A 19238-nucleotide genomic window follows, 5' to 3' on the forward strand; every position below is an offset into this window, starting at 1 on the left:
ATCAGCAGCCATGGCTTAAGCAGTTGTTGCTTCCTGCATTATGCTGGGCATATCTTTATGAGGCTATTCAGCAAATGAGAACGTCCCACACAGTAATAACCCTTCGGTACTTTGTGGCCTATTTTTATTTCCTGGGTTATTTTTCAGGTTGTTTGTAATTTCCCTGGTGTGGTTCATTGCACAGTTTCATAAATTCTTTAGTGATGTAGCTCTGAATGTCCAAACCAAAGATAATTTAAATGGCTTTAAGTATCCTTATCAGGATGCTTAAGTGCCTCTTCCTGTTAAGCCTCTTTATTTGCATCTATCTGTGGTATCTATTAGAATCAGGTTAGCATGTTGCAGTTTTCCCTGCTTCCAAGGGCTCTGCACATGATAACTGCCTGTCTTTTAATCCCCAAAAGTAATGTCCTTACCATGTTTCCCTTTGCAAACACTCATCTCTACCTTGCTGCTCACATCTAGCCATTTCACTCCAACAATCCAAATTGGATAACAAAATAAAGCTGCAATTATTTGGAAATGATGACCAATGCACTCTGTTGAAGGGATGCAATTTTTTTTCAGAGCTGAAAAAAGGATTATATGTTTAAAATCACCGTGTTGTTGTTTTGTTTTGTTTTTATCCCCTCAGCTCTGTCAGCTAGTTTAATAAACAATGATGTTTCTTTTTCCAAGCCCTGCTTTTGGTTCCTCTGTGCACCTCCATGTGAATGGAGCATGACTGGAAGGCAGTTCAGCAGCCATCTGAGTTGGGAGAAGGCAAAGCCAGTGACGGAACAAAGGCCCCTTCTTGGAGGATTGTGCCGAAAGTATAAGACTGCTCCTCGGTGGCAGGACTGTTTTCTCAGCCCCTGTCAGTTGTTCTTACACTGTCCTTTCTGCTACACTAGCTCAGCTCGCAACCTGGTAACCACAACCACAAAAAAAGAAGAGTATTTTCTAGCTGAGTCAGTTTTCTCCTCAGATCCTTTCATGGCCATTCCTCGGATTATGGCAGAGAAGGTGATACAAAAGGAGGTACATCTCTGCTTGTCCTGGCCCAGGTCTACAAAAACTCACCAATCCAAACTATTGTTACTGCTCTTAGTTTGAGTTACTGTGCCTAAATGATGCAGTAGACAAACACTTCCTTTTTCTAGATTTATGCCATATCTAAATAGCTGCACTGGCAAAATTTACAAGTGGAGGAGTGGTTTTGATAGCTTATTTTCTCAGCTCCCTAGAATGAAGAATACAGCAAAATGTCAACTCTTTCTGGTAAAATTGGCTGAACTTCAGCTTTTGACAGTCTAACAGTCTATTGTGGTATGAATATTTTACATTTATAGCCAACATGCAAAGTCTCTGAGCACACATTAGATTTTCATTAATGCAGCTATATATCTTCTTGCCACAGTACATCAAAGTTCCCTATCCCTCCTGAGGGAATCAAATATGAGTTCAATTTCTTTCTTATTCTGAAGGTATAGAAAATGTTTCTGGGATGTGTCTTAGTTTTGTTTCATTTTTTCCCCTTTTAAAATAACAAAGTATATTTTTATTTCAAAGCAACTTTCATTTTACAATAGTAAGTCTGTATAGGAAGTCTACAAAACACTCTGTACAGTATCTCTAATTAGATCAGAGTTAACTTTATCTAAATATGGAAATAAATTTGATATCTGCAAAGTTAAAGTTTATATTTAAGTAATAAATGAAAGTAATGAACCTGGAAAAACAAGCTAGCCATGCAATTAGTCTTCTGAATAAAAAAACACTGAGATGAATGAGAATTGAGGTGGTGCTTATGCTGTGACTCTAGGCTTAATCCTGTGCCATTTGTGTTAGTGGAGATGAGTAAGTTGTGAATTAAGATCAGTCACCCAGACGTTAACTTTATTCCCACTGAAATTCTGAAGTTAACCTGAGCAGGTAGCAGGGTCAGACTTGTAAAGTAAAATCCTGAACACAATAATGGCACTTGTTACGGAAGATGATTTTCTCCCTTATTATCTTACTGTAGATTTAAAAGGATAGTGTTACATCAGTTATCCAAACATTATGTTCACAAGCAGATGGTCTAGAATTTTTTTTTAATAAAGGAAGATTTGCATTCTGAAAAAAAGCAGAATAATCACAAGTGCTTAAATCTTCTATACCCAGGTTGATTTTGGTTTGATTATTACTAACTTAGTGAATGCTGCAACATTTTCATGCCCAAATAATCTTGACAGGTGATAGAAAAGGAAGTAGTTCTGCTACTCATGAGCTAGGAAGATTTTTCTAAGTATTAAAATGTATTATATCATGCCTCAACTGATTAAGTGTCATATATGATCATTCAGATGTATAACCTTTAGTTCCTTCTCTCATCCCAAGGTTAACTGCTTCTGTGTCTTGGTTGATATCTTTGTGAAATGCACTTTGGGCATATTTATCTCTGCTATGGCTTTTATACTCTTAAATTGCATGTTATGATACAGCAAAGAACAAAGTAAGAGCTTTTTTTAAAAAGATTAGGTTCACAATGTTGGTAACATAAATATAATTCCAGTATTCAACAGTCCCATTCAATTACAATTGTTCAAATGTCAATCTGAAACCTTGAATTTGTGTTTTCCTCATGAATCTGTACTTTTAAACAGCTTATAGATAACCACATTATCCGGGGTGTTCCCTTAAATATTAAATAATTATCAAGTAATCTTTTGCTTTTTAAGAACAGCAAAATTAACCTTCTGGGACATGTCAAAACCTGTCTCTGAGTATCATTTCTTCTAATGAGGCCCAAAGCATGTGATCAGTGGAGAACACACAAGTGACTATCTTAAATACTCTGTCTCTCAACCTCCTACAAATAGCTTGTGATTCAAAGATCTCCTGAGCTAGGGATGTTGTAAAGTATTTCCATGTCTTCAGTACCACTCACAGGTTTTTCTTATTTTCCTCAAAAGAGTGAAAAGTCAGTGATTTGGTAGTATGTTATCGGGGATTTTTTGGGTATAGTATTAAAACATGGAAAGACCTTTCTCAAAAGAACAGAGAAGGGAAGAATGGAGCTTTAATGGTATTGATGTTCCCAACATAAAGCTTTTGCTTCTTGCAAGAGCAATTCCACTGGCATTGTCTCAGTACTCCAGAAGTCCCTCATTTGTAAATTTCAGGCTGCTGGCTGACACATTCTAGGCTCCAGAGGAAGGTCTTGGAGATGGAATGCAAGGTCATCATCTGAGGAAGCAGGCTTTCTTTACCAGTACGGGGCCCTTGAGCTTGGCTTGGCATTCAGTGGTGAGCCCCTGTTGCCTGTGGAGCACAGGGAGAAGTACTCATGGCAACCCATGTTGCTAGGCAGATGGATGATTGTGTTTTGTTCCTGCTACTGTGTTCTTGGGGATCCTGGCTTCACTTCCAGATATAATTAATGGTAATAAAGTCTGAAGGTTAAAATATATGGATCTCTAGGGCCATTTCTGTGCCTGGGTGGGATGGGGAATAGTATCCTGACACTTACATATAAAAGAAAGAACCTTTTTCTGCTGCAGCTCTTTAGGCATAGTCCCAGAGGCTGAGCACTGCCAGTAGCTCCATGACATTGAAGAATATTGCTGCAGTAAAGAAATGCTTCCTTTTTCCTAGCAACTCATTTTTAATGTATGTTCAGTCACTTTTCCTCAAATGCAGCTTTGTTGAAGCTGGACAGGAGGAGCTAAAGATCCATAGGACTGTAGCTTTACATGAGCAGTAAGAGATATTTGCCAGGACAGTTCCAAAAGCCATCTCATGGACTGAGAAGGGCTTGAGATGCTGCTATTATCAGCAGCCTTCAAACCTGATTTTCCCCCTTTCTTCCTCCAGTTTCTTTCCGTTTCAGTTCAGTTTTTCTTATGGACTCAGACAGCCACTGAGCTTTTTCCCTCCAGAAGAATATCTCATCCTTCCTGCCTTCCCCTCTATTTCTTCCTCTCTTCTAGTTGCAGGGTCCAACTTCCTGGATGTGCTGATTGAGATGCCTGCCAGAACTTTTTCTGAGTTTCTTAATAGGGCAGAACACTATTCACTTTTTGATGGATTGTATTTTTACTACCTCTGTGACTCAGATTTGCTCAGTGAATGGCAGAGCCAGCACAAAGTAGAAGGAAGATGTGCAGCCAGCAGGAGGAAAGGAAATGCAAGACCTGGATTTTCCCCTTTCAGCTCTGGTGAACTCCATATGTGTCAAGGCATCATACACTGCCATTTTATTTAAGAGGTCAGATTCTGGGCTTCTAGGTTTATTACCTGTATGAAAAGTAAAGGAAATCCCTTGTAAATTTATGTACTTTTTGCTGTTCCATAGATGAGAACAGGAAGAATTATTTTTTTGAAAGAAAGCAAAATTATGACAGATAAGGTTAATATACTAGCAGCCAGGAAGAGGTCAGTGGTAGAGGAGATAATGGACGGCATGCCTGTATGTCTGTCTCTGCCCACTCTGTTAGGCTTCTCTTCATCTAGTCTAAGCATAGGATCAAAGCCTGCAGTTACAAAGAGAACAAGCCAGAAAAGAAGCTGTCTTCCCCTCCTACACACTAAGGAACAAGGTAGCTGCTCTCAAGTGTAATTTACCTAAATTCTGTAGGGAAAGATACAGTATAGACAAGGAAGGATGGAGACGTTTTCTCATTTTTATCTGGTTACTGTGTATTATTTGGGTGAACAGCTATTGTTTAGATAATACTCTGTTTTGAAGAGTCTGAGTCACTGAAATCAGCTGCTGATCCCAGAGGAAGAGCGGAATGAAGGTACACTTGGGTCATTCATGTCACATTAGTGAAAAAGGGTAAAGTGACATGAAAACTACTGAACAGCTGTACCCCTTTAGCTGCAGAGGAGCTGTAGGTAAGAGTCCTGTCACAGAATCATAGTTATCCACCTACTTTCTCTGTGAAGAACAAATGAATATGCTTCTTTGCGCCTTCAGTTATATGGTCCTCAAGGACCTACAGAGGGAGTCTATAGAGAAGGTCTTTGGCAAATGTTTGGAGCAAAGATATGTTGAGATGATTGCAGCCCTGAAGCCATGGGGGCACACAGCTTTGTAGGATGTTATTATACCTCCTTGAATGGCTCTCTCTTACTTCACTTCTCCCATTTTTGACCTGTTTTTTATTGCTGAATAACATTTCTGAACATATGCACGGAAAATATGCAAAATGTGTGATAGGACCCTGATAGCTGAGAGGAATATATGTGATGAAATTAGGCGTGGAGGTAAGGGAACCTTATGTCGATAAGACTTCAGTGGATTCACGCTTTATATCAATAATGCTGGATTCTTCCATAATTTTCCTGAGATATTTTCTGACATTTTTAAAATGAAAAATCACAATTTTAAAAGGGTATGTTCTCTTCAGAGGAGCTCTGTAAAGATCTTGCATGCAGCAGCTGATATTTCAAGCTGTTGAATTAGTAGTTCTGGGTTTCCTTTTGTACTTGTCTGTGCCAAAATGTGATTAGTTGTTTCAGCCCACTCATAGCCTTGGTTTGAGATATCTGTGCATTAAGTTAAAAGGGAACCAGCTATATGGTTCAGGTCCAATATTTCATCTGCATTATAATTGTTAACATTTTTTTTCCCTACACAGATTTTTCAAGATACATTGCCAGGAAATTTTAAAGCAGTGAATTCTCATTTTGAAGTGCTTTCTCATTCATATTTTGTTCTGCTTCTGGAGACAGGCAAGACACCAAAGCCCAATGTGTTAGGAATTGGGAGAATAAGGATGCTTGGCGGTGAGCTACTGGAAGCAAAAGGAAACTCCAGGCTAGAGCAGACAGTACAAATGAAGCACTTTGATTTACAGTAATTGTCCTGAGTGGAATCTCAACAGCACAGGCAGGACAGTGCAAAATGCTGTTTACTGAAATTTGTATGAGCTCTGAGTCACTGAAGATTCTTCAGCTAGGCTAAAGTTATCAAACTTAGCAAGTCTGATACAAACATCCAGGATTTGAGCAAGGCCTTTATATGCTCATAACAACACTTTCCCCAAGGAGCTATTCTAGCAGCTCATGAGGGCCAGAGTCAGCAGCTACAACAGGACGTAGATGTTATGGTGTAAATGTCATACCTATGACATATTTCACAATTTCCCCTTTCTTCATTGGCATTTACACACTGCTTTTCTTACCATCCAAACAAAGATTAGCACCTGTCAAATAGGAAGGGGTTGTGAGGAAAGCGATGTGAAAGCCCTGGAGAAGTTGCTGGGAAGATGTTAAAGGTGGATGCCTGACTGGAGTTACTGTCTTATCGTGCCACAGTTTCAGTGACTATCTTCCATTCAAAGTCTGCTATAAACACACAATAATCTCAGTAAATATGCACAACATGTGATACCTGTATTTATTTTAAAACTAAGAGTTGTTCATATTTTGGGCACGGATTTGTCATGAAAACCTGAACAACTAGAATGGGATTTTATTAGGCTTTTTTAGGGATATATAGTAAATATTTTGAATTAGTGTAGCATTAGTAGAAGAGCTGTAAGTGTCGTATGATGAATGATTTGGAAAATAATATAAGAAATCTAATGCTGGGCACAGTATTCAAGAACATGAAATTCTACATTTGGGGTAGGGGAGGGAAGAGATAAGAGCGGTCCATCCTGGCCAAAACAATGTATTTTGCACTCTTCTTCAGCTTCAAACATGTGACTGACCCACCACCACAGACCTACAATCAGGAAAGACAAGTTTTCTGTGTGGAGGGGTTAAGAGAATAAGAAGTAGGACCCCTGTGAGACTGAAAGATAAAGCCTTTTTCTTCTGCCGCTGTATCCTCTAAATTTGTCTGCCATGCTCTTCTCACCAAAATTTCTGTTAACAATTTGAGAGGAAACAAATCTGTACTCCTCCTGTAGTCAAACATGCAGTTTGAAATATTTAGTTACTTTAATAAACTGCTCAAGTCAGTAGATAACCTTTCAAAGGTATCAGCTTTGTTAGAGAACATAATCAGCTCTTTTCCCAACAGAGTAAAGATGTATTGTCTTGGGTACCTATTATACCCTCTTTACTCTGAGCCACGTTCAGTAAAAAAATGCAAAAATAAGTGTCTGAAAGGTAAATAGCAAATGTTAAAATGTTATAAAAAAAGTGTTTGTTTTTTTTTTTTTTTTAATCAAGGTAGCCCTGTTTGTACTCCATGTGTTTTTTGGAATTTCAGGCTTCCATGAATACTAAGAACATCATTAACTGTTTGAGAAATGAAATTGTACATGAGGAGTCATCCATAAGGGCTTTGCAAAACTGAACATCTGACAAACAAGCACCTTCTGTAGTGAGGTCAAGGTTTTAGTTCTAGGAATTTCATAAATATTTATTTTCTAGGAATATATGGTTGCATCTTTCCAGAATATTAATATTTGTATTTTTTTCTACGTTCAAGTTGTTTTAGAGTCAGAAGAAGCAGGCATCGCAAGCCTGTCTGCTAAAACACACAGCTAAATTTAAACCGCACAGTTTTATTTAATATCACTAAGAATATTTTAGCTGTTTTGGCGTGATAGCATTTAGAAGAAAATGTTCTTTCACTTTCTAAAGCTCAGATACATGGAAATCTACGCGATTGCTGGAGAAAGCTGTATTTTTAAGAGAAAGGGAGGCCTTTGAAGTGGCAGGTTGAAGAGGTTCCCTCGATCCCTGCCTGGAAGGACGGTGGGGCGCAGTGGGGCCCCTACGAGGGGCTCGGGCACATTTTCCGCCCCTTCAGCACAGCGGGAGCGCCGCCCGACACCCGGGGTGTGAGGAGAGGGCCCGAGCAGGCCCGCGTCGCCATGGCGACAGCACGGCGCTGCGGCCATGGCGAAGAAGGAGGGGAAGGACAACGGTAAGGCCGGGGCCGGGGCCGGGGCCGGGGCCGGGGCCGGGGCCGGGGCCGGGGCCGGGGCCGGGGCCGGGGCCGGGGCCGGGGCCGGGGCCGGGGCCGGGGCCGGGGCCGGGGCCGGGGCTCCCCGCCCGGCGGAGTGTGCGGACGGCCTGGGAGCCGGGCGCCCTCGAGTGACGCCCGCCCGCCCGCCTCAGCCCTCGGGCGGCGGGCGGGGTGGCGGCTGCGCGGGCAGCCTTGGCCGAGGCTGGGGCGAGGGCGGTGCACGGACGCTCATCGGGGGACGTAGACACACACACACACACCACACACACACACACACACACACACACACACACACACACACACACACACACCACACACACACACACACACACACACACACACACACACACACACACACACACCCACACACACACACACCCACACACACACACCCACACACACACACACACACACCCACACACACCACACACACACCACACACACACCACACACACACCACACACACACCACACACACACCACACACACACACACACACACACACACACACACATATATATATATGTATATATATATATACTCAGCTGCGTACATACATACATATAAACACACACGTGTGTATGTATATACGTGTGAGTGCGTGTGTGGGCGTGTATTGAGGTCTTCGGCTTCCTCATGAGGGGAAGAGGTGAGACAGACACTGGCATCTTTCCTCTGGTGACCAGTGACAGGCTCCAAGGGAATGGCCTGGAGTTGTGCCAGGGCAGGTTTAAGTTGGGTATTAGGAAAATGTTCTTCACCCAGAGAGTGGCTGGTCACTGGAACAGGCTCTCCAGGGAAGTGGTCACAGCAGCAAGTCTGACAGAGTTCAAGAAGTGCTTGAACAACGCTCTCAGGCCCTTGGTGTGATGCTGTGCAGGACCAGGAGTTTGACTCGGTGATCTTTGTTCCTTCCTACTCAGCTCATTCTGTGATTTTAGATAATGTGCGTGCATACATATCTGTGCGTGCACGTGTGTGCATGCATGTGTGTATGTACGTACGTGTACATGAAAGCACACGTGTGTATTTACACAAACAGAAGTACAGCCCCTGACTTCCCATCCCATTCAGGGTGGCCACACCACTGCCTCCACCTCAGGGCAGGGGGCTGCCCTGTAGTGCTCCCTGCCACAGGGGATGCCACCAGCTGTCTGTTAGTGCTGGCAGCCTTATGGTGGTGCTTCCACCACAACGCCGACTCCCTTGTCATGGCATGAGATGACTGCCAGGGCAGCTGGGGTGGCTGAACCTTTTTGGCCCCTTGCACTTTTTTCTGGATGCACTGGGCTCCTCTGACAGAAAAAAAGTAATCTGTGCTGCTGATAGCACCACGGCTTATTTTTAGATGCCACTGTGTTCTACTTTAGGGACTGTTGCCAGAAATTCTATTTAATAGGCTAAAGGTAATTCCTTCTTCAAGAATATTCAAGTATCATTTCAAGGCAAACATATTTTCTGTAAAGCCCACAATAGTGTGACTTTTAAAATCTGTCCTTTCTGTAACTAAACTTGAGTGTGTTGCAATAGTTTACAAAGTCTGAACATTGTAATTCAAATAATGTAATCAATGGATTTTTTTTTTTTTTAGGAAATAATGTATGCTGCAGAAAAGTCTTGTGTAAATGGTTGCTGCAGATGGTGCTAAACGTGTAATTTGATTTTGGTAGAAGTATTTCTAGCTGCACTTTGCAACATAGATATCTTGAAGAAATTAATAAGACGTGTAGCTTCCTTGAGGACTGCTCTTAAAGTTTTTTGGTTTTTTTTGTTTTTTTTATTTTAATACTGGTTTTAATTTTTGTTTAGTCTTGTTGAAGCCTATCTTTTGCATCTTTCTAGTGGTGCAAATGAAACTGAGCCACACTACTGGCAGAGGCAAATAGAAATGATAGGATAATAGTCTAGAAGTCTGCTGAACCATCTGAGATGAAAGTAGTATTGGGAAGCCTGTCTCCATATATTTTGGGTATCCATATGTATAATATGGAGATTCTGTGCCATTTTGTCAAGCCACAGCCATAAACTGTTGGAGAAGAAAGGTCATGAGTTTTTGATTGCTTGATTAAAGACTTTTGACACCTTTTTTTTTGTAGTTTCAAAATAAGAATACTTTGTAAGAAGTTTAATTACTGTATTACTAAAGACAGACTCTCTTGGGGTTTTTTTTTATGCTTCATGTTTTTTAACATCCTATAAAACACTGTTCCCAGTAGACCATCAGATGTCACCTTCTAGAGGAGAATTGTAGTGTCATCCTAAACGACCTTGACCCATAAACTCCATTCCTGGCCCAACCAGTGGATCATGGAAAGTGACATACTGGACTTCAGTTTCTTATCTGTAGAATGAGGATGATAACTTGTGTCACAGGGACAGTAACTTCTGTCACTCATGAGAATCCCAGCCTGTTATTAGGCAAACCAATTGCTTATTGCCCTACAAAGCTGCCTCATTACTGTAAACATGGCTGAGGAGAGCTAACAGTCAGTGTCTCGTTAACAGAAGCAATCCCTTAGGATTAAGTCACTTACACTACTTCAGAGTTGCTATTAGCCTTCCTGCTGATAGCAGTTAGAGGGTTAATTAGGATTCACTGATTCTGGATTCACATATTGATTTCGCTTTCCTCCAGCAAGTACTCCACATCTATGCAAGCTGCAATTTAAACTTTATTATGCTTCAAAGTAATAGCATTAGTTGTATTGTCAAATAGTTAGTCCTTAGGGTATTCCTCTTGGTGCCTTGCAGAACCAGCTTTCATGGAAAGGTTTCCTTTAGGTCCTATTATTTCCTAGCTCTGTCTTCTTCGAAGCTGAAATGCCTGCTCAAATGTTTTACAGATATACATGAAGTACACAAGGAAGAACAGTGAAAGGCCAAACCCTGCTACCTCTTGTACACACTACTTACATGAGTATTACCCCCTAGGTTATGCAAATGTTGTAAATAAAGCCTTCTATGTGCGTGTTAATGGGACCATGCCCATACTATATGTAGCTACATGTTTTATGTCTGAATTTATATCTCTACATTTGTGCTTTCAACGAAATTTAATATTTTTTCTTTACACCTATCTGATCATGCTAGAATATTTGTTTAATCTTTCATTTTTTGTCCCTATCTTGCCTCCTATCATTCTGTTTCTTTCCCCTTTTCTGCTACTTAATTTAGTCTGTCTGTTCTTCCGTTTGCTCTCAGATACTGTCTTTGTCATTTGACATAGCATGTCAGATTTTCTAAGTTTTAATACCTCTGATCTCAACGCTGATGTTGCTAGGACATGAAAGCAAAATGTCAGACTAGTAGTGCCTCAAGTAGAAGTAGACTGAAGACAAATTATTCTCCATCTGGAATTTAAAAAATCACATGAAAGTACATAAAGGAGAAAATGCTCAGTGTTCCTGTATCATTATGGAAATGTTACGTAATTGATCAGTATTAGAGTATTTCAAAGACCATATTCTTTGTGTCAGATAGCGCATATTTAAAATGTAATTAATAAGTAATGAATTTTAATCCAAAGGGAAATTTATTAAATAGTCTGAGCTCCTACTTCACCCACTTACACCTCTATGGAGCCATATAACTGGCTGTGAATAACAGGTGTCCCCAGAAAGTGGCTTGATTCTGCTGTGAAAATCTATGGAGAGGTACTGGTCGGCAATGATGGTTTTCTCTGGTAAATGATTAGTACTTGTTCTGGGTAGCAATTTGTAATCAGGCCTCACAGAACCTCTTTGCGCCACAGATGAAGACACACCGTCACATGGATTTTGGGAAAGAGTTTTCACTCCTATTTCAGTGCGTAAATACAGTGACAGTGTGTTCAGTTGTACAGATATGTCTGCTCTTTGCCTGCAGTTTGCTGCCTGGGATGCTGGTGAAATCAGAGATACTGGAGGTAACATTTGAGGCGAATTAGTTGCACATTCAACTACTACCCTCTTTCAAAGAAGCAGAGTTACGTATCACCTGCATTGCTGAATCTTCTTGTGCCTAGGAGGAGGATCTAAACATTCCCTGTCCACACCACCTCACCTGGCTTTGCCTACCTTTTGTAATGCTGGAGATACTGAAACTGTGCTCTTACTTCTCATTCTGTTTTAATGGTTTGAGTCAAAGCTGAGAGAGCTGCCATGAGCACTGTAGGCAGTCATAACCATGAATTCTGCTTGGAGCACACTTAATAACATGAAAGTTTCAAACCTGACACAGAAAAGCACTTAAGCTTTGCACGACTTTGGGGAATCCCACTGAAAGGGATAACGTGATGCACATGATATTGAAGCACATGAGTTCTTTTAAGAACTTTTTATACTGAGGATTTTAAAATGTATTTTTGAGAATTTCAGAAGTGAGTACCAGCATTTGAGAAGTACAAAAGCTCTGAATTAAACAGAATAAATGTTCAAGCTAAGCTAATCCATCAGACAAATTGTCTCTAATTTAAAAAGTGTCAGTGTTTAATTTATGGGGAAAAAATACGAAATTAGTATGAGCTGTTAAAAATAAATAGCTTTCATAGGGCTCAAGCAAGCAGTATTTCAGCTATAGAAGAAAATCTGAATATATGACATCACTTAGCAAATAAGTGTGCAGTTTTATCACAGTGGAATTTATAGATGAACACTTTGAATATTTTTATATCCTCTTGTTGACATTGATGTAAGAAATTACATGAGGAAAAAAGTTTATACTCTTTATTAGATTGTAATGCAGTTTAACACACCCTGACATCAGTCTGATTTATGTTTTAATATTTGTTCTTATTTGAGAGCAAAACAAAAAATAAATTATGTCTATCTCCCATGACAAACAGAGGTTGTAGATCTGATCCTGTTGGCCATACTCCCACAGCAGAAATTGATCTCAAATAGATGTAGAATAGGTAATTGCAGATTGGCAGGTTTCTTGTTTCCATGGTGCATAAAATGGCAGAAATGTTTTAGTTTGGCTCTACTTCTAGCTGATTTATTGCATTAAAAATTGGATGGTGTGCAAAGAACGGCTTAGAACTTTTTGCCTTTTCAACAGTGCCAGCCAGTGAGCTCGAAAACTCCCACAAATTATCTTCCCAACAATAGTTAACATGTTATTAAGAATTTCCATGTCTACATACTAATTACTCTGAGATCTGATGGGTTGTGAGGTTTCTTCAGTTTAGCAGTACCTGTATTTTGTGTGAACAGATACTGCTTTGCTGCTATTGGCAATAAAATGTGTTGGGCAAAAGACTGTGGAAGGAAAATGATCTTTTGGATAACAGAAATGTGACATGAACCTGTTGTCACAGCCAGTGTTTAGCCCCCAGCTGGGAGACGGCCATGCAGATGGGGGTGTTGGTCACACCATTGCTCTGCTTTGGCCAAATCCTGCCATGGGGTCCAGCTGTGCTGCTGTTTTCTGCCTTGAGATAATGGCTGAAGTGGGGGAAGAAGCTTAAAATAGCTTCTTTACATCCTGTGAAGTATCCTGAGGGAAGCAGCAGCTGTAGTAATGATGTCCCAGCTCAGGCTGTGCCGAGTTTGGCCTTGTTCTCAACATGGCAGTGATGTGAGAAGTGAATGGGACAGTCAGTGACAGGGCTTGGAGTGCTGCAGAGGTGGCCAGAGAAGTGGAGCTTGCAGACACCCAGTGGGAAGGTAAAAGCTATTGTCACAGGGAGGGACTGGAGATCCCAAACCAACCTCAGGACTATGTGCTACCTGATGGGTCTCAGCAACGTTTGTATAAATGGCCTTAAATTGTCAATGCCCATCTTTAAGAAAATACAGACTCCCAACTTTTTAGAAATGTCTTTGCTGTTCAGTGTTGCATAGGTGTGGGTAGGATGTGACAGCTTCATGAATATGAGATTGGAAGGGATTTTCTTGAATCCAACTTAGGGCTGTATGGAATCATAACCTTCAAAAGCTCTCCAAGCACCATCTTAAAAAATTTAAGGGTTACTGTGTCACTGGTGTAAGCTCACAGGAGGCTCTGGACCATTGTTGCTGATGGTCAGGAAAATTAGAAATTAATGATGAGGTTCATTTTTGAACACCTTGTATACTTCTTTTCCAAGTTTGCTAGCTTTTTCCTTTAGCTTAGCCTGCCTGAAGTGAATGCCAGAAATGTCTTATTTCCCATTGATGTTAAATGTATATGTCAGTTGTCAGCTGAAATGTTGTTCCAATTCAGAATATTACTCTTAGGTAAACAAAAAGAAAATTGGAGGTTTGTATTCATTCATGGTATGTAAAGAAACTGATTTAGCACTGTAAGCGATATGTTCAAGGCAGTGCCTTAAAAACCAAGCAGCTGCAGCAGCAAACCCCTGTAATCCCTTGTCATTTTGTTTCACTCTAACAGTCTTCCTTTGCTTGGGCAGAGTACCGCAGATAGAATTGCAACCCATCTAGAAACTATTTTTTTAACCCATTTAAGACACCAAATTGAAGGGTTTCTGATATATAACATAATAACAGCCTGTATTAAGTCCTACATAAACCCTCATTCTGCCATTATGTTGTAGATTGAAAAGAAGAACATTTACATACTGCTCTGTTCTAGCAGCAGTACTGTGGTACTGCAGTTCAAGTTCATAATGTCTTATGTTTAAAACAAATTACTTCTCAGAGCGCTTATATCCAGTTGATTCTGGTGCCTGGTTCTAGACTGCTTGAGCAATCAGTGTGTAGAGGCAGTTCAGGAGGAATATTCAATTTACAAGATGTTTGCTGCTGCCACAAGTGCAATTGTGCGTACATTGTCAGTGGCAAGTGACACAGTGCCCTGTTGGGACTGTCCCACATCCTCGGCAGAGTGAGCTGCTTTTGTGGGTCCTACAGCAGTGTGTGCATTGCTGCATTTTGGTGAAACTTGATGTGGTGCATATGTGGGTGTCAGAGCTGTCCTTTGCAGCTCTGCCATCTGCTTGCGGGGCCAGCACTGTGGAGAGTGCAGGAGAAATGGAGATGGATGACAGATGCCTTCTATGACCGCGCAGCACAGCAGCAGGCCTGCGCTCTGCCAGTATCACAGCCTATTTTAGGTGTTCTTTTTCAGCTGCAGCTGGAGATACAGCAAGACTCAGCATCACCAGGAGAGCTATATATCCTCGCAGGGCAGGTTGCTGTTGGGGGTGAAAGAGGGTATAAACATGGGCTAGACACAGCTCTTCCACTATATCCCAGATGTGGCTGAGATGAGGCATGTAGAACAAATTGCAATGAGATTACTCTTTTTGCCAGCTCTGAGCTGCCACAAGGGTGCTGGCTGGTGCAACTGCCAGAGTTGTGATTTCAGGGATGTGCAAGACATTCCTAATGGAGATTTATGCTGAGTTTATTTCTGCCTTGTGAGGAGGGACACTGCATGCAGCTGGTATTGACTTTAAAAAGTATCACTGTTATTCTTTGCAGGCTAACTAATGTCAAGTGCTGACATTTCTTTCACTTCACTGAAGGAAGGATAACATCATGAAGTATAAGATAATCATTCCATATTACCTATGAATCACAGGTGTGCAGAAAGCAATCCAGATATATGCATAGATTGGACTTCCTTGCTTTCTTTGGATTACTAGAGGCACATCTCCACATCATCTGCTCCGCATCTCTTCAAGAGAAGATTTTTTGTATTAAAAGGAAACTATTTCCCCCATAATTCTGGTTATGTTAGTGTGACAAAACATGTTGTTTCCCTGCCCTCAGTGTTGGCTGCATGCAATAGCAAGTGTTTGGCAACTTGTCTGCGGACACCAGGTAGCAGGAGAGCTTTGCTGTTAGAGCTGGTCCTGTGCAAATGACTTCAGGCTTTGTGAAGTTAGATGTAACCGCTAGCTGACTAGCTGCAAAATGATGCTGTGCTTTGCTGGCTGAAATTCAGGTCATAATTGAGACCAGTTAGGTCCAGTTTGGATACATGATTCTTCTGAAGAGTCCTTATTAAGTGCTGCTTCCAAAGTAATAAGCTGCAACAGTTGTGAGGCCTGTGAAGCAAGCAGTGTGGCTATGGCTGACTGCTTGGGAAGATAGGCAGGACCATGTCCTGAGAGCTGCAGTGGAACATTTCATGCTATGCCTCTGTTGTTGCTTTTAAAATGCTACAACTACTTGTGGCATAAAATATTTGATATCTTATCAAATGAAAATGTGTGCCACTGTAATCCAGGAGTCAATAGCCTTTTTTGTCCTGTAATACCAAGGTAATTTTCTCATCCCAGGGTCTTGAGGACCCTTCCTTCTAAGAAGTGCAAAAAGGCTAAATGGACTTGAGGAAAAAAAAATCTGTTTCAACATTTGACCAAATACTAGGGTGAAAAAAGAAGAAACTGTCTTTTCTGCAAGGACTCTGCAACAACAAATGCAAAAAGCGTGGGCAAGCAGACTTGTGTGAAATCTGGGAAGACAGAAACCCCCAGGGCCAGGGTAGGTGCTGTTGTATTATGAAAGATGCTTGGGAGGACTGCCAAGTGTTTCTGCTGTAAGTAATGATGACCTCAGATTCATTCAAGCTCTAAGAGATTATCCCTAATTTTTATCTGAGGTTTGAGCATACAGAGAAGCCACTACACACATTCCTTCTATTTCCCAGTGTTATGTTTTCTCCAAAGGATATAGGCAATAAGATGTATGCTACAGTTCACATATAGTTCTCAAGTTATAGTCATGCAGCATGACCCTGCACTATTTACAACAGGAATTAGGTGACAGTGGGTCAGGACACAAAAGGGATAAGGTGATTAAGAAGATCAGGTCAGAGCATTAGCTCTCACTGTTGAGTATCTCAGAGCTCAGAAAGGTTTCATAATCATGGTGATAAAAGTCCTTGAGCTGTAGCTACAGGGAAAGGTGCAAGACTGAGCTATGAAGTCACACAGCAAGGTGCTTTTCACTGGGCATGAGCTGTGGTACCTCCAGCAAGGGATCATGTGGGATGACAGGAGGAGCTCAGGTCTGTGGCACCATGGAGCAGGAGTAGAGCAACAGTGAGTTGGAGCTGGAGAAGGGCTGGGTATTTGCTTGTGCACTTCCTTTCTACTTAAAGAAGGTAATCACAGTAATCTCCCTGCCTAGTGTCATCCTGGCTGGTCAAAACAGAAAGAAGAAAACCTGCCTGTGCTGCTGCTTGTGTGGGAATCCAACTTGCATTGCATTTTGTGGTGGAAGAGTTTCTGCCCACTGTCACTGGCAAGGTAGTGGATGATGACCTCCACCGGAACATTCTCCTATGTAGATGTAAAAAGAATGCTCTAGAATGCCTTAAAAATCATTCATTAGAAAATGTGTCAGAATGTCTTGCAGTTTTAACTGCCAATGGACCAACTTTTCTGATTTTTTTTTTTTTGGTGGACAAGCTGGTAGGTCCAGAACACTTAATCAGCAGGAGAATCTGGAGCTGTAGCCAAGTTCTTGCCCTAGCCTACACACTTCCAAGATCTGGGCTAGCCCATCTTAGCTAGCTGCTGCTATGGGCCACTGCCTGGGCTTGTGGCAGCTCAGGAATCCCTGCCAGAGTCTGTGTCATCCTAATTGCTTTGACCTGGAACATGATGTACGCTGCATCCCAGATGCATGGTCACACCAATGAGCCAGCCACTGCACCTCCATTTCTCCTCTTCAGCAGATGTGGATCAAATCACAAATTCATTCTGTGAAGTGCAAGTAGGAAGGACTCCTTCCATATCATCCTAGCAAACAAACAAAACCCAAATCAAACCAGACCCTAAACAACCCCCACCAAAAAAAAAAAAAGGAATTAAAAAAAAAAAAAAGAGAAATCACTCATCCATCAAACCTCAGTGCTTCAGCTTTGAGAAGACTGAATTCCATCTTAGTATAGGCAGCTAGTATTCCTTGATCATTTCCCAGGATTACAGGCTTCTCTACTGGTGCTTATGAAGAATGGTGGTTCAGTATGAATAGATCTGTGTGCAAATATAGCATATTTACACAGATTGCATACAATAAAACATCAGGGCATATTTTGCTGAGCTTTTCCTGGGATACATGAGGTGCATGGTGGTGAATCACTCAGACTAGCTGCCTACAGGGGAATGATTTTTCCCTGTAGTGTTCTGTCAGTATGTCCCAGGACTGTGTAGATTGAGCTTGCCCTCACCAATGCCACAAGGTGCTCAGGAAGTCTTTGAACAGCAGGAAGAAAGGATTTTCTTCCCCTTGCCTGTAGGGCAGGCACTTGAAGAGAGCCAGAGATGCATAAAATAATGTTTTTTTGGTCCCCTCTAATAGACAGTTTTGTTTTGTTTTGGAGCAAGCATCTCTTGAGGAATTTTCAGAGGTAGCAAGGGTATCCCTCATATTTCATCCTTCTCCGTTCTCATAGGCAAATGCATTACCTATAGAAACCACATAGGCAGTGGTTGTAGTTCTGCTGGGGCTTCATGCTGACATCCATGGGATGCAATCTGCATCCCCTGGCTTGAAGAAACACAGAATTAAGAAATACAGGCTGTGGACAGAGGAAGCAAACAGGATCCTGGTCAGGATGTGGGAGTCAAGTTTAATAGAGCAGCTGTTCAAGGTGTTATCTCATGATAACTCAGGGTAGGCAGGTATGAGTTATCAAGGACTGAGGATACAAAGTGATTTCTGCTCTGATCTCTGCTGTGCATCCAGTTTGCCCAGCACAGACCAGGGAAAATAATGGCATCTTGCAGGAGCAGACAGAAGTGACATCATTCAAGTGGCCTTGATAACCAACAAGAATGAGTACCATGAGGGAAAGAAATATTTTTCCTACTGATGAAGAATCATGTCTGATCCAGAAGGGAGGGAAGTAGACAGGATTTCCATTACTCCATCACCTTTGGAAGAGATAACTGGAACAAGAACTTTGTCAATGGTGGATATTCCCTTTCAAATCAATGACATTTTAATATGAATATGAATACTGTGTTCAGAGGTAGTGTGAACTATGCGTTTAAACACCTTTGGAAATTCTATGTGATAGAAGACATTGACTATTTATGGCCTCTTTCCCTGCTTAATGTGGCATTCTTCATGTCTTGTTTTGTTCTATGTTACAGTGTCAAGTAGTTTAAGAATTTTTTAAGCAACTAGAAGCTTAACTGCTTATCAAGACAACAACAGTTTCTACACTTTGTTTCTCAGCAGTTGAATGAGTCGTTAATTGCCCCACTAATTTTGTTAGTTTTAGTTCCCACATGTATTAAAACATCTGAATCTGTGGTAGATTAGCGTGCCAATGCATTTAAAATGACTGAACAGTAAAAACCCAGGATAATATTCAGTATATCTTTCATTATGTGTGTTTCATTAGGTAAAAAGTCACTGGTAACTTGTAACTTTAGTAGTTGCTGCCAACTGACTAGCACT

The 19238-nt window shown here is 41.2% G+C and overlaps 1 protein-coding gene across 1 annotated transcript in view; it reads left to right on the forward strand.

Moving 5' to 3' along the window:
• The first annotated feature begins 7776 nt into the window (after nucleotides 1–7776).
• Nucleotides 7777–19238, forward strand: part of DRC8 (dynein regulatory complex subunit 8) — a 32458-nt gene continuing 20996 nt past the window's right edge. Inside the window, exon 1 of the mRNA XM_005526946.2 lies at nucleotides 7777–7852. Within this exon, the coding sequence (XP_005527003.1) occupies nucleotides 7825–7852 (28 nt within the window). The 5' untranslated portion in view covers nucleotides 7777–7824. The remainder of the gene's footprint in view (nucleotides 7853–19238) is intronic.

Source organism: Pseudopodoces humilis, chromosome 3 (genome assembly GCF_049639895.1).
Source record: "Pseudopodoces humilis isolate 2021_Gansu_Grassland_sample_001 chromosome 3, ASM4963989v1, whole genome shotgun sequence".
NCBI classification, from domain to species: domain Eukaryota; kingdom Metazoa; phylum Chordata; class Aves; order Passeriformes; family Paridae; genus Pseudopodoces; species Pseudopodoces humilis.